This window comes from Lissotriton helveticus, chromosome 3_1 (genome assembly GCF_964261635.1).
Source record: "Lissotriton helveticus chromosome 3_1, aLisHel1.1, whole genome shotgun sequence".
NCBI classification, from domain to species: domain Eukaryota; kingdom Metazoa; phylum Chordata; class Amphibia; order Caudata; family Salamandridae; genus Lissotriton; species Lissotriton helveticus.
Genome location: NC_136061.1, coordinates 1,135,105,249 through 1,135,121,168, shown reverse-complemented (window position 1 = coordinate 1,135,121,168; position 15,920 = coordinate 1,135,105,249). Strand labels below are relative to the sequence as shown.

General features: G+C 48.8%; 1 protein-coding gene across 9 annotated transcripts in view; it reads left to right on the top strand.

Annotated features, from left to right (window-relative positions):
* The window catches only part of FMNL2 (formin like 2), a 569,063-nt gene that overhangs the window by 542,261 nt on the left and 10,882 nt on the right, over positions 1–15,920 (top strand). For all 9 annotated transcript variants that reach the window (XR_013608767.1, XR_013608766.1, XM_078681739.1 and 6 more), the window contains one exon: positions 15,808–15,906. Coding sequence is in view for 7 of the 9 variants with exons in the window: in XM_078681739.1 (XP_078537865.1) it covers positions 15,808–15,906 (99 nt within the window). In the remaining 2 variants the exon portion in view is untranslated. The remainder of the gene's footprint in view (positions 1–15,807; positions 15,907–15,920) is intronic.

Here is a 15,920-nt window from a genome sequence, read left to right as displayed (position 1 = left end):
TCTGTCTCGTTTCCCAGGCTTCCGACTCCTCCCAAGAAGACTCCTAAGTCTAAGGAACCGCCCAAGCCCAGGACGTCCGCCCCGGGGAGACCGGCGAACGCCCCAGACCTCGGAGGTCAAGGTCGCGCTCCAGGCGGAGAGACAGATCGAGGAGCAGACACAGGTCCTCCACCAGATCTAGGCATCGCCATAGGAGGCATAGGTCCAGATCCCGTACGGCATCATCTAGGACCCGTTCCTATTCGCCTACCCTATCGGATTCTCCGGAGACTAGGGTTTCCCCTGTCGACGACATTGGCACGTTCCAGGAGGTGCTCCTGAGAGGGGCTGCGAAGTTGGGTATCACGGTGACGGCTCCTACACCTACGACGTCCGTGATATTCGAGACGCTTCACAAGAAACACCTGTCCCGTCCTCTTATGCCGTTGGTCCCAGGACTGGTCGAACCGGCGGAAGCGCTGTTCCTTACGCCGGCGGTGGTAAAGGCGGCTCCCTCAAGACTCCTGAAAAAGTACCGAGCGGCTGATTCGGACCCGGCCTTCCTGCGTGTGGACCCGGTGCCCGACTCGGTGATTGTGACGGCGACCAGGAAGCTGCATTCTACCTCCCCGTCCTCCACAGTGCCGCCGGATAAAGAGAGCCGCTGGATTGATTCGGCTGGTAGGAAAGCCTGTGGGACTTCTTCCACCACTACGAAAGCCTCCAGCGATATCCTAGAGAGCTGGACTACGGCCGGGGTGGAGTCCATGGGCGACCTATATGCGGATGGGGCTCTGCTTACATTTGCGGAACTGTCGGAGGGCACGGGTCTGCCGGCGGGGCAATTCCTGCTTCACGCGTCCATACTGCGAGCATACACGGAGTCCTGGGGGGATGTCCTGGATGAGCCACCGATTCACCACCTAATTCAGTACCTGCATGTTATGGGCAACGGCTCCCACGTCACCCACTGGCTGGCGCAGGCACTCCTAATACACACACAAAGATCCACACGACCGATTAGAGACAAATGGGCAGCCCAACGCGGGAGGGATTGGACGGATAAGGAATGGAACCTGGTTCTGGCCAGCCCTGTGAATGTCCCGCGCAGCCCCCGCTTCCGGATTATTCAGTTGTACATACTGCACCAGGCATATTTGTCACCAGATAGGATCAACAGATATTTCATGACCAACACTGCCGCCTGTCCTAGATGTGACCTGCTGGGCGCGGATATCTTACACATGCTCTGGCATTGTCCCTCTCTAGATACATACTGGGGAGAGGTGACATCTCTCCTGTCACATAGCACGGGCCGGGGTTGCCCCACACGTGGGAGGCTTGTATTCTTGGGTTATACAAAAGAACCAAACTCAATAAGACGCAGGCTAGGTTCTGGGATCTGGGCCTAATTACAGCCAAAAGACTGCTCACTAAACACTGGAAAAGAAGGGAACCGCCATTCCCCAAACACTGGTATGCATCCTTCACCAATTGGGCTAGAGCGGAAAGCACGGCACTACACCGGGAGGAGATAGCGGGCTTAAGGCAGTTCCCGATAGCCCAACTCTGGGACGAAATACTGAGGTCCCTCCAGGAGAAGGGCACGGCCAGAGGGCTCACTTAGAGACCGCTACGAGTAGGATAGCACTGATGGGGTAGCAGTGACGACGACACGGGCACAGGCTGTTTCCACGCTACCACGACACTCGCCAACCGGGGGTGCTGGAGATGAGGCGCCAGAGGCTCGCTGGCAGCCTGCCCCCCCCACCGGACACACTAGGCGGCGGCTGTGCCATACGTCTGACATGCTGGCTCCAGACACGGGCGACCACCCACTCGTAATCGCATTAATCCACACTGGATTGACACACACACCCGGTTCCTCTCCGCGGCATCGCTCCCGCAGGTACACTCTCCCTTCCCACTCCCCATCCCACACATATCCCCATGTTCATTGTATCGGACTCTGGTTCCCAAGCGTAGCTATGACCTCCTTACACGCCACACCAAGAAGATACACCTGGACTCTTGTCCGGCCGTGAGACCGGACACGAGTGACGTCCCCCGAGAACACAGCGTGGCTATACTGTTCATCCGTTAGGCGCTACGCGCACTCTGTTGACAGCCCGAGGGGCCCCACTGTTATCAAAGGCTGTCGCACATTCTGATGGAGGCAGACTGAGCGCATGCACTGCAGACCCCTGCTTCACTGCCGCCCTAATAGGGACTGACGCTCAGTTTTAGTGGGTTTTAGTGTCATGGATGCTGGCAAAACACGCGCTAGAGCAGCTACAAATTGGGACATACCAATGAGAACTGATCTGTTTTTGTTTGCGGAGTTAAACAGTTTACTTATAAGAAAAAATTAAAAATGAGACGTCATTTGCATACATAACTGCACAGTGAGCACATGTGATATGTAAACTGTACTTAAAGCCTCCTTCACTGAGGGTACAACGGACGGCACGATGCATTTCTATCTGCACCCCCTTCTCCCCTAATCACATTGCAATGTTGCAGCCGGCCCGCAGGGTTATAGGCTAAGCTATATGTACTGCCATCTTGAATAATAAATAAACGTCTTTCTAAAAATAAAAAATAAAAAATGAAAGCCTCCAGCGATTCGGCTTTGCTAGGGAGGTACAACCGTGCGCTATGGGACTCCCTGGAACAGTTTGCGGGCCTTGTGCCACGCGACAGGAGGGAGGACTTCCTGGAGATTGTCTCGGAAGGGATGCTGGTTTCCAACCAGGCCATCAGTGCCGCTGCGGACATAGCGCTGTTGGCAGCACATGGTTACTGTCACGGGGTCAACCAGCGCCGCCATGCTTGGCTCAGGCTTACGTCACTCAAGCCTGAGGCGCAACAGCGGGTGGCCAATCTGCCGTTTTCCGGTGCAGCACTCTTCGGAAAACATGCCAACGACGAAATGGCCCGGATGAAGGCCGAGGCTGAAACCCTGACGGCTGTGGGTCTGGAGAAACCCAAGGACAAGAAGCCTTACCGCCAGTTCCAACGGTGGTTCGGCTCGCAGGGGAAGGGAAGAGGACCGTCTTCTGGACAACAGCAGCAGCAACAACAGCAGTAGTTCCGAAGACCCTTCCAAAAACGTCAGAGGGGTAGAGGTGGACAGCAGTCCTCTACCGCGACCAAAGGCCCGGCCGGGTCTCGCCCCTGAGTGGTTACTTCCCCTTCATCCGTTACCCGCTCCGGTGGGGGGAAGCGTTCAATTTTTTCTGGCAGAGTGGAGAAAAATTACTCAGGACAAGTGGGTGCTGAATATTGTTTGCAATGGATACAGTCTTCGGTTCATCAGCCCTCCTCCATCGATTCCTCCGGTCAGCTCGCAGTATCAGCTGCGCGAGCTCCAGGTGGAGGCCGATATCCTGTTAAGGAAAAGGGCGATAGAAGATGTACCTCTGTCTCAAAGGGGAAGAGGTCTGTACTCCCGGTTCTTTCTGGTCCGCAAGAAGGACAAGAACAAGTTCAGGCCCATTTTAGACTTGCGACAGGCAAACAAGTGGATTCGCAGAGAAAAGTTTTGCATGCTGTCTTTGCATCAGATTTATCCTCAGTTGCAACGGGGAGACTGGCTATGTGCCATAGACCTACAGGATGCATACTTCCATGTGCCCATGCACACAAACACAGGAAGTTCCTGCGATTTCAAGTCGGCACCAATCACTATCAGTACACGGTACTTCAGTTCGGGCTGAAGTCTGCGCCCAGGACGTTCTCGAAGTGCATGGCAGTGGTAGCGGCACACCTGAGGAAGAACAAGGTGTTTGTCTACCCGTACATGGACGATTGGTTGATCAAGGCCTCCTCCTTCTCGGAAGCTCAGGCACACTTCCAAAAGACGTGCGTTCTGTTGAACAAGCTGGGGTTGCACATCAACATGTCCAAGTCTGTTCCGACTCCGGTCCAGTGCATTCAGTACTTGGGAGCCTCCATCAATACGCTGTCAGCAAGCGTGTCTCCTTCGGAGGAGCGACGATTATCCCTCCTTCGGAGGGCTCAGGCTCTCATGTCCACTCCATCTACGACAGTAAGGACGGTGTCTTCTCTACTGGGATCGATGGCCTCTTGTATCTTCCTGATGCCACATGCGTGGCTGCACATGAGACCGCTGCAGGAGTGTTTAGAAGATCAGTGGGACCAGAGGAGAGGTTCTTGGGACGACAGAATACGACTGTCTCTGCATGCTCTTCAGTCTCTGAAGTGGTGGTGTTCAGCGGAGAATCTCCTCAGAGGGGTTCCCTTCCACAAGGACATTCCCACACAGACTATCGTGACGGATGCTTCTCTCCAGGGATGGGAGCGCACTCCGGAGACTTACAGATTCAAGGGACGTGGTCCCCGACGGAGTCCACGTACCACATCAATTTCCTGGAACTCAGGGCTGTTCACTTAGCGCTGAAGGCTTTACACCCGTCCTTCCGGACCAACTCTCTGCTTGTACAGACGGACAATACGACTACGATGTATTACCTCAACAAGCAGGGGGGCTCGAGATCCCGCACTCTGTCGCAGGAGGCGCAGGCGATCTGGCACTGGCTTCTGGCCCGAGGACTGTCGATAACGGCCTCTCATCTGCCAGGTGTGCAGAATGTTCAGGCAGACGAGCTGAGCAGACTGATCCAGGAAAACCACGAATGGGTCATAAACGACGAAGTACTAGGAGAAGTCTTCGCAAGGTGGGGAACTCCAGACGTAGATCTGTTCGCCACCGCTGAAAACAGCAAATGCCGAAACTTCGCCTCCAGGTGCTACCAGCCAGGGACGCTGGGGAACGCGTTATGGATCAACTGGTCGAACAGCTTTCTGTACGCTTTTCCACCCATTCCCCTGATCCCGACGGTTCTCATCAAGCTGTCCCAATCCAGGGCGAGGATGATTCCGATTGCCCCGGAATGGCCCAGACAGTGGTGGTTCACGGACCTGCTTCACCGGTCTCTCCTGCCTCACATGAAGCTGCCGTGCAGGCCGGACCTTCTTACGAAGTTCGGGGGGCGTATGGTGCACCCCAACCTCTCGTCGTTGAGTTTGGCGGCATGGCTCCTGAAATAGTGCAATATGGCCATCTGAATCTCCCAGAGGATTGTATGGACATACTGAAGGAGGCTAAGCGGCCTTCCACTAGGACTTCTTATGCTTACAAGTGGAAGAGGTTTTGCATCTGGTGCAAGTCTAAGAACTATGACCCTACGACATGCAAGGAGGATGTCATCCTTCCATATCTGCTACATCTGGCGCAGGCTGGCCATAATGTTCATTCCATTAAGGTTCATCTGGCTGCTTTGACTGCCTACAGGAAATGCCCTTCACAGACTTCCTTCTTCCAGATCCCTGTGATCAAAGATTTTCTAGAAGGCTTGAAGAAAGTATTCCCTCCTGTCAGGCTTCCTTCGCCTTCATGGGACTTGAATGTGGTGCTGTCCAGGTTGATGAAGGAGCCTTTTGAACCTATTCATAAGGCTTCGTTGCAGCACCTGTCCTGGAAGGCGGCGTTCCTCGTGGCCATTACATCGGCCTGCAGGGTGAGTGAAATTCAGGCGTTGTGTTGCCACGAACCTTATACTGTATTTCATGCTGCTAAGGTTGTTATGCGTACTCACCCTAAATTTCTTCCCAAGGTTATTTCTGATTTTCATATCAACCAGACTATAACTTTACCTACGTTCTTTCAGAATCCTTCATCTCCAGCGGAAAGGTCCTTACATTCCCTGGATGTTAGGAGGGTGCTGAAATTTTATCTGGATAAAACCAAAGATATTCGTAGGTCAGACCAATTGTTCATCAATTATGGATCGGTCAGGACGGGTCTTGCTACCTCTAAACAGTCCATCTCGAGATGGATTGTGTCCTGCATACAATTGTGTTACCAACAAGCTAAGAAGACCTTAGGGGGAAAACCTAAGGCTCATTCCACCAGGGGCAAAGCCGCCACAACGGCTTTGCTTCGTAACGTGCCAATTGCTGAAATCTGCAAGGCGGCCACTTGGAAGTCGGTCCATACCTTTGCTAAGCATTACTGCCTGGACTCTGATGCCAGGGCAGACGCTCAGGTTGGGCAGGCTTCGCTGCGAAATCTGTTCGCACAATAGTGGTGTTATTTCTCGTTGCTCCACCGCCGCTTGGTGTGGGGATGGGCTTGCCATTCTATTCACTAGATTATGACTATACACAGAGATCCCCTTCTACAGAAGGAGTAGTTTCTGTCCTGTAACTCCAGTTCTGTAGTAGGGGTATCTCTGTTATAGTCATAAGCGCCCGCCCTCCTCCCCGGTGGAGAGAGATATTCATGTACGGAATGCTACAGGTCTGGCGTATTACGCCTTCAAAAAGAACTGAAAGTAACTGGAACCTGCAGGGCATTCTGGGATACTGTGAAGTTCTGGAAAGTTCTCTTAAAGGCACAGTATCCTGTTCTGAGCCACATAATGGCAGCCTATGGGGCTTGTCTGTCCAGGTCTCTCCTCTCTATCATTCCTGAGGGATTTTGCTGTTAAAGCAAGGGAAATCTGTACAGGCTTTGCTGTTTTGTGGATTTTTGTGGTGGAATTTCTGGACAGTGTAGCCTTTTTAGGCTGCATTATCTGTCTTTAAATTCTCTCTTAAGTGTCTGTGCAGTTCTGCATTTTTCGACACTGTAAGAGATTATTTTTGATTGCTCCGGGGTCCACGCACATGGGCGGGACTATTCACTAGATTATGACTATAACAGAGATACCCCTACTACAGAACTGGAGTTACAGGAAAGAAACTACTCCATGTCAAGGCTCTCTTCCTGATAAATGTCTATGCCCCTAAAGTGGATGTGGCTGAGTTTTATGGCAATATGATGAGGGCAGCAACTGACAGCGCTCTGGATGTTATGCTGGATCGTTGCCTCCCAGGGTGGATACAAAACCAGCTATGACCGGGGCATTCCAGGAAGGCATGAGGGGACTTGCCGTACAGGATGCATAACCAGCAAAGCCACTCCTATTCTGGTTTTACCTCAGCGACTGGGACATATAGTTGTCTCCATTAGTGCCTGATGTCTGGTAGCTTAGTCCAGGACGTAGTTACTATTTATATACTTGGCACGCTACTTGTCAGATCATTCTCCTTTATTGGTTTCATAAAAAACGGGTTGAAGGGCCCCCAGGGTGCCTCTTTGATGGTTGAGTGTGGAGGCCTTTGCGGACCCAGTCTTTGTGGTCATCTCTGTGGTATTAGATCATTATTTTGACGAAAACATGCGAGCACATATGCAAGGGCCACAGAGTGGGATGCTATGAAAGTGGTCCTGTAGGGGGAGTGCATGAAGACGCTGTATGGGATAAAAATGCAACTCCGGCGTATGCTGCATGTGCAGGAAACGAGGATGGTGCACTGGAGGACTGTGGCTGCAGAGCTACAGAAGGTGGGGAAATGTAAGGAATTCAAAAGCGAGCTACTGGAGACTTGGGATCGGTTGGAAAAATGTGTGCACACCAACTATAGACTGCGTCTGTATGCAGAGGGATAGGGCGGGCAAGGTGTTAGCTATGCTTCTATGTAGTGAATCCCAGAGGACACCTGTGGAGGGGCGTGATGCACAGGGCAGGGAGGTGCGCTTCCAGCAGGATATCAGAGAAGTATTTGCAATGTATCTGCAGGTGGTATATGCAGCGCTGGACAATGGCACCTGATCATTAGGGAAGGACTACCTGACTAACCTGTAAATGGCCAGTCTACCTTTGGAGGGCAAAAGACAGTGACATCCATGTGCTAGATTCCTTAATTTCTAGATATACAGCAACATCAGTTAGATGCTCATCCATTTTTACGGGCTTATAATTCAGAATATGTGTGTGTACAATGTATGCCCTAAAACTACTCCAAAATGAAATGCCTCTACTTCAGTCTGGGAAATCGCACTAGTAGCCGCTACAAAGTATTCTGCCATGTTGTTGGCAAAGGCAGTGATCTTAACTTCTACCACATTAAGCTCAAGGGGAACTATATATATATATTCAGCATTGTTTGATCTATGTAGGGTTCTAAATAAATTGTGACCAGCAGTGGAGACATAGGTTAGATGTGACATGCACCTCTGTTGATTGAAAAAACATCAGCGATCTCTCCAGAAAGAGGTACTCTTGCACCAGGGTTTTTATAAAGTACCATAACCCTATTTAGAAATGTCTCTCCAAATCCAGTCATTCTCATGATAGCCCATAAAAACTGCACTGGAAATGTATTGAATGCCCTTTCGGCGTCTAAGAGCTTACTTATATAAAGTATTGGTGGTATTGAACAATGAAATTGCCATTTTTGTATGAATAGTAGTACTGCCCAAGTTTAAAGCTTTGTATCTGTGGACTGGCAAGAGTTTCACTAATAAAAGCAAGACTGGTAGCTAAGTTTTTAGCATATATTTTGGCATCAGTATTGATTAACAGTCTGTGTCCTCTCTCATCAGTAGGTTTCCTTTTTGTTTTTTAGGTATATTGCAGTGATGGTATAGTGTCATGTAGTTGGTATACCAAATCCTTGATCAATCCAAGAAATTATTTGTAGGAGAATAGGAGCTACCAAGTCTAGAAGTCTGTAGTCTAGAAATGTCTTATGGAATTCAAGGAGAATAGTATCCCAGTTCCCATGTGGTAAAGATGTTGTAGGTAATCTGACGTCTGCCAATGAAATTTTGTCATCTAGCAAATTAATCTGTGATTTATTTAGCGGGTGTATATTAACTAGTTTTAGATATGACTGTATTGCATGTGGAGATCATGCTTAGTCTACACTATATAATTATTGGTAGAAGACCAGGAATTGATTATGTCTTAGGTTGAAAAATTGCATGTCCCTCATTATCCCTGGTGCAAGATATCATAGTTTATTCTGCTTTTCTTTGATTTTGTAGGCCAAGACTTTACCAATAGGTTCATCATATTAGCATTTCATCCCCTTTCTAGCTTTGTAGGCTATTGCAGCCTTTTCACAAAGCGACCAACCAGTTTTACTCGTACATTGAGCTACTTGCGTAAAAGTAGATCTGGGTTTGAAATGAATCTGGCATGTTCGGTTTCTAATTTTTGTCAATCTACATATGCTTCTTCCTCCCTCTGACTTATTTAGATTGGCTATAAACTTGTGATCACCCTAACAAATGATTTGAGTTCCTAAAATATACGTATAGGAGCAGTTTCCATATTTGTAGGGAAAAACTCCTGTAAGGAGTTTGACATACCCATTTTATACTCTGGATCCAAGAGTAAAGAGCGTTCAAACATCCATCTCCTGGGTCTATCATTCTACGACTTATCCTTAATAGTTAAACAAATGGTCTACCTTCACTTTAGGGCACATTTTGATAATAATAAAAGGGGTATTTTCTGTGATGGTAGTGCTTTATCTATTCTAGTGTGGTCTTTATGAACAGCGGAGTAATAATAGCCTGGATGGTATTTTTTTCTGAATTCACCAGACCTCAAGGAGACCAAACATCCTCATCAAATTCTGTATTTCAAAATGGGCTTTAGATATCAAGGGGAGTAGGTCTTCTGCTTATTTGTGGAGTCTGTCTTCTCGCCTGGACCTCGTCCCGAACGGTCGCTCCCCCACGCTCCCTGGCTCCAGCTCGCTATCACTGCTACAGTGCTCACAGCTGAATTCACTTCATTGGAGCACTCGTGATTGGTATCGTAGCTCTGCTGCTGCTAAAACTTGTGCGTGTTATTGCTGTAAAATTCATAGCGCTTTGTGCAGCATTGAGATTGGGTAGCGCTTTCATTAAATAGCATTGCATTGGGAATTATACTGTGGAATTGCAGCAGTGTTGACTGAATAGCGCTCTCACTGTTTGGTGCATTTATTCATTTTGGGCTTTGTGCTAAGTTTCGTTTTCAATCCCTCCCACCATTTTGTTGTTGTGCTTTCCCCTGGCCCGCCTCCCCGCGACCGCCTCCCACCTGACCCTCCCATGCTCCGCCCCCCTACACTACCCTTTTAAGTCAGATGTCCCATCGCGCAGCGTCCACGCGCTGCGGCCGCGCCGAAGGTGCGCCAAAGGTAAGCCCGTCTACGCCCGTCCGCGCCAAGACCGCGCCCAGCGCCAGACCCCCTGGCCCCCGTACTACCCACCCTACCCGCATTACCTACGCCGCCTCCACCCTCTTAGCCCTTAACCCCGGCCGACTCCCCAACTGCGCCCAAGCCGCTCCTGGACACACCCATGGACCCTTCACATGCAACTCCTGCAAGTATGACGGCACCAAGACCAACTCCCCACCCACTAACACCAAACAGAGACCTGACACCAACCACCTTAAATGCATCCTGCTCAACACCCGCTCAGTCCACAGACACGCCATCGACCTCTGGAACCTACTAGACACCATTTCTCCGGACATCGCCTTCCTAACAGAAACATGGATGAACGCCTCCTCAGCCCCAGACATCACCATTGCCATCCCGGAAGACTACAAGATCATCCGGAAAGACCGCGCCAAGCAAAGAGGAGGAGGCATCGCCATCGTCCATAAGAACTCCATCCGCATCTCAACCAGCTCAGACGTCAACCTCGCTAGTGCCGAGCACCTTCACTTCCAGATCCACACCGACCCCAAGACCACACTCAGAGGCACCCTCCTCTACAGGCCACCAGGACCCCGTGCACAATTCAGTGAAGACATCACTGACTTTATCACCCCACACGCCCTCCCCTCCGAGGACTACATTCTATTGGGAGACCTCAATTTTCACCTGGAAAAAAGCAACGACAGCAACACCATCGCCCTTCTGGACAATCTCGCCAACCTCGGCCTCAAACAACTTGTCAACTCCCCCACTCACCACGCAGGCCACACACTCGACCCTATCTTCACCTCCAGCAAACATATCTCCTTCAGTCGCACCACAGCTCTCCATTGGACGGACCACAGTTGCGTTCACTTTATCTACAAAAAGACCTCAACCCACAACCATCCTCAACCTACTCTGCGAAGAAACTGGAACAAAATCACCTTCGACCAGATCTCCTCATCGCTTCTTCAAAACCCCCCTGCCCATTCTTCGAACCCCAACCAAGCAGCCATTAACCTCACTCAATGGCTAACCAACAGCGCCGACAACCTAGCTCCCCTGAAAAAACGTCAAATCAAAATAGGCAGCAAAAACGCCCCCTGGTTCAACGATGATCTTAAGAAATCCAAGAAACTCTGTCGCTCCCTTGAGAAGGCCTGGAAAAAAGACCCAAACACCAGCACCAAGGACGCCTTCAAAAACGCCATCCGCATACACCACCAACTGATCCGGACTGCCAAGAAAGCCGCTTTCAAAGACCGACTTGACAACAACGCCCACAACAGCAAAGAATTATTCAACATCGTCAAAGAGTTTACCAACCCCAATGCCAACTCCAACGACATCACCCCCTCTCAAGCCCTTTGCGACTCCCTAGCTTAGTTCTTTCACGACAAAATCGCAGACATCCACAACAGCTTCAACAACCAACCCGGAGACCAACCCACCCAACCTTCTGCCGTACCGTCACCCCCCCTGAGCATCCTTAATGACTGGAACACAATCTCCACTGAGGACACCATCCGCCTGATGAACTCCATCCACTCAGGATCCCCCACAGACCCATGCCCTCACCACATCTTCAACAAAGCAGACTCCATCATTGCACCACACCTCCGAGATGTCATCAACTGCTCCCTCAACTCCGCCACCTTCCCGGACAGCTGGAAACACGCCGAACTCAGCGCCCTTCTAAAAAAAAACACAGCTGACCCCACCGAACTCAAAAACTACCGCCCCATCTCGCTCCTTCCATTCCCGGCCAAGGTCATCGAGAAAGCTGTCAACAACCAGCTCGCCGCCTTCCTCGAAACAACAAATCCCTCGACTCCTCTCAGTCCGGCTTCCGAGCCAAACACAGCACTGAGACCGCACTCATCGCAGCAACAGACGACATACGAACTCTTCTGGACAATGGAGACACAGTCGCCCTCATCCTCCTCGACCTCTCCGCAGCCTTCGACACAGTCTGTCATAGCACCCTGCTACAACGCCTCAGAAACATCGGAATCCAAGGAAAAGCACTGGAATGGATCACCTCGTTCCTTTCCGGAAGAACCCAGAGAGTCCGCCTCCCACCATTCAAATCTGAGGACACTGAAGTCATTTGCGGCGTGCCACAGGGATCCTCACTCAGTCCTACCCTCTTCAACGTATACATGAGCCCCCTCGCGGCCATCGCCCGCCAACATAACTTCAACATCATCTCCTACGCTGATGACACTCAACTGATCCTCTCACTCACCAAAGACCCTAACACCGCCAAAACCAACCTACATAAAGGAATGAGAGAAGTAGCCGAGTGGATGAAGCAGAGCCGTCTGAAACTGAATTCCGACAAAACAGAAGTCCTTACCTTAGGCACCTCCCCCTCCGCCTGGGACGACTCGTGGTGGCCAGAGTCCCTTGGAAAAGCACCCATCGCGACAGACCACGCACGGAACCTGGGCGTCATTCTGGACTCCTCACTCTCGATGACCAGACAAGTCAACACCGTTTCATCATCCTGCTTCAACATTCTTCGCATGCTCAAAAAAACATTTCGCTGGATCCCCACCGAAACTAGAAAAACGGTCACCCACGCACTGGTGACAAGCCGCCTGGACTACGGAAACACCTTATATGCCGGTACCACCGCAAAACTTCAGAAAAAAACTCCAACGCATCCAGAACGCATCAGCCAGACTCATACTAGACATCCCGCGTAAAGACCACATTTCTGGGCACCTGAAAAACCTCCACTGGCTCCCCGTCAATAAGAGGATAACTTTCCGCCTCCTCACCCACGCACACAAAGCACTTTACGAACTTGGACCCGAATGCCTCAACACACGACTTTCCTTCTACACCCCATCCCGCCTGCTACGCTCCTCCCACCAAGCCCTTGCTGCTGTACCTCGCATCAACAAAACCACCATGGGAGGAAGATCCTTCTCCTACCTGGCGGCAAAAACCTGGAACTCACTTCCCATTCACCTTCGCCTCACTCAGAACCACCTAACATTCAGAAAGCAACTTAAAACCTGGATATTCGACAAGTAATTCCCCACCCTTCTCCAAGCGCCTTGAGACCCTATGGGTATGTAGCGCGCTATATAAATTAACTGAATTGAATTGAATTGTCTTGTAGTTTGTCACACTATTGAAATCCTCTACAACAGCCATCTCTCCCGACCAGGCTGTGAAGTCTAAACCAAGTGTATAAAACAGCTGGAGTCTTCCAAATTAGTGCCGTACACAGCACATCTGCTGTTTAATGCATAATCCATCTCTGATTGGCAATGACTCTTCTCCCGAATTGGTAAGTGGCCATTCAGATCACTTTCTCATGGGCAGGACTCTAACATAATATGGCCACTCTGCGAATAGATACTTGTTGGGTTGTTTTTACAACTAAACTATAATCTATCTGTCGGAAAACAGCTCTTTCTTTATATGTACAGTTTCTATATCCACATGACGAGGAACATGCAGTTTGTATATCATGACCTCTACCTTGACCATCTGGCATTTTATAGGGGTATTTAAACTATGCACATTTCAACACATTAACTTAAAAAATATCATGTATCTTCTGATTTGCTCATTGCTTTTGCCCTTCTCTCCCTTTTTTGCTATAAACCTTTGGATTTAGAGTGGAATCCAGCCCAGCCCACTAGCCATGACTTGTATCACTATCCCATCCCCAAACATAATCCTAATTATGTTATCAGATGAACAAGATAGCAGTTTGTCCGCCCCGCCAGTAAGTCAGCCCTAGCAATAAACATTATCCTTGGATTATTGTCCCAATTTCCCAGTTATAGATATTAGTTCATCAATATCACTGGTGCCACTCCCACATATTTTCTTTTAAGTGCCATCTTTCTGCTTTCACTATCTCAAAATATCGACAGTTTTCCCCTTGCAAGGGCAAAGGCAAGTATTTTCCATGCCCCTAAATCTTCAATCTGGCGGGCTTCTATAAATAAACCTGTGCCCTGGTTGCTTTGATCTTATGCTACTAATATCCTCGGACAGATGACAGAAATCAGAGTGAATGAAAAATGACATAGTGATCACAGAGATTGGTGTACTTCATCAAGATTGCTTGATGAAGCAGAATCTTTACAATATTGATCAAAATAGGTCTAGATCTGGTGTCTAAAGATGAATTGGATTAATTGTTCATATGAAGAGGGATCCAATGGGCACATTGAATTTGACAATCAAAATCCCAAAGTCCCAACAAATCAATGATGTACTGCTAGGGTTCACTCCCATCCGACCCCTCCAGAATGTCCAGTATGCCGAGATTATTCCATCTCTCACTGTTCTTCAACATTCCATTGAACTCCCTGAACTTGGTGCTTATGTCCACGAACAGTCACATCTCCATTTCGACTATGCGTTTTCAAGCTCAGTCATTCGCTCTGTTAGAGTGTGAATGTTGTTACCAGTGATTTCAACTATAGATTATGTCCTCAAATTATCAGCCTTCACCACTGTATAATGTGGTGGAGTCTCTTTTATGTTCATCTGGATCAACTGAAAGATAACTCCCAGGGATGGTTCTTCCAGTGATGCCTCATTGCAGTTTCTCCCAGAATCCTCCAATCTTTCCAGATGTATTAACTCCTGAGTGGGCGTTAGCTCGTTCTCACATTCGATCGTTGAGGAAGTTGACTTATCTGATTCTGTTGTAACCGTTTTTTCATTAAGCTTTTCACTTCTGCCATTCAACGTATCTGCGTTGTTTTTACTGCAAGTATTCAGAGGATTTTGTCCCGTTACATTAGACTTGGCATGTGGTCTGAGGCCTTGCCTATCCTTAACATGGCCTTCTTATTTATACGTTACGATGTCTGTGTGGAGCGGCACTGTCAATAGTCTCACTTAGCCCCTCCCCCCTTTTCCAATATGGGCACACACTCCTTTGAAAACAAAAACAAATGTCTCCCATTTGGGAAAGCAAATGCTAGGATGGAGTTCTGCTGTCCCTTGCAGGCCTCCATCCCTGCCTTTGTAGCCAGTCACAGGGGCTGGTAAAATTGCAAACTGTCTAATATTTACTAGGCAGGTCATTTTACAAAACCCTACACCCATGACCCTCTGTAAATCTACAATTTGGGATGTAACATATCAGTACATAAGTCTCATCGCAGATTGTATCCCATTCGCAAACCAATAAGCGTGTATGTTGCACATCCCCAGTTTGTGATTGGAAAGAATACATCATGAGCATAGTTCAGTTGGGATCAATGTTCACCACCCCACACTCCACCTAAAGCAATGTTCCCTTTGTTTGATGATTTTTGTTACTGAAACATTAATTGGGTGTTTAGAAGCAACTTTATATTTTCACTCTTGAACAAACTGCCTAAGATAAGTGAAAAGAGGCACTTTTGTAATAGTTACATTTTACTTGCCTCAAACTAGCCATCCAATGTTCCCTAAACTTCCTGTGAGGATGTCCTTCGTTGATTAAAGAGGAAGTGATCGGAGTGCAAGAGAGTGATCACTTAAAAGGATGAGGTTCGACGATAGTGACATCACTCCTAGTCATCTAATTGTGCATTGTTCATTGGTCCATTTGACACGGTTTTCAGCCAGGTGTAGGCAAGAAATCATCTGACAAAGTCAATCTGTTTACAACAGCTCTTCTTCAAGTCTCTTATCTTTTATATCTTATTAGTACCTACTAAGAGTACCACATGTTACTGTCTAAATCTACTTTATCCAGCTAACAATATTTTAAAATCAATGTCATTTTTTTTAATTCACCCGCAGCAAGCAGAAGAGGAGAATGACTTAAGGAAAAAGCAAGAGCTAGCACTTATGGAAAAACTTCTAGAACAAGAAGCTTTGATGGAGCAGCAGGACCAAAAGGTTTGTAACCCCAT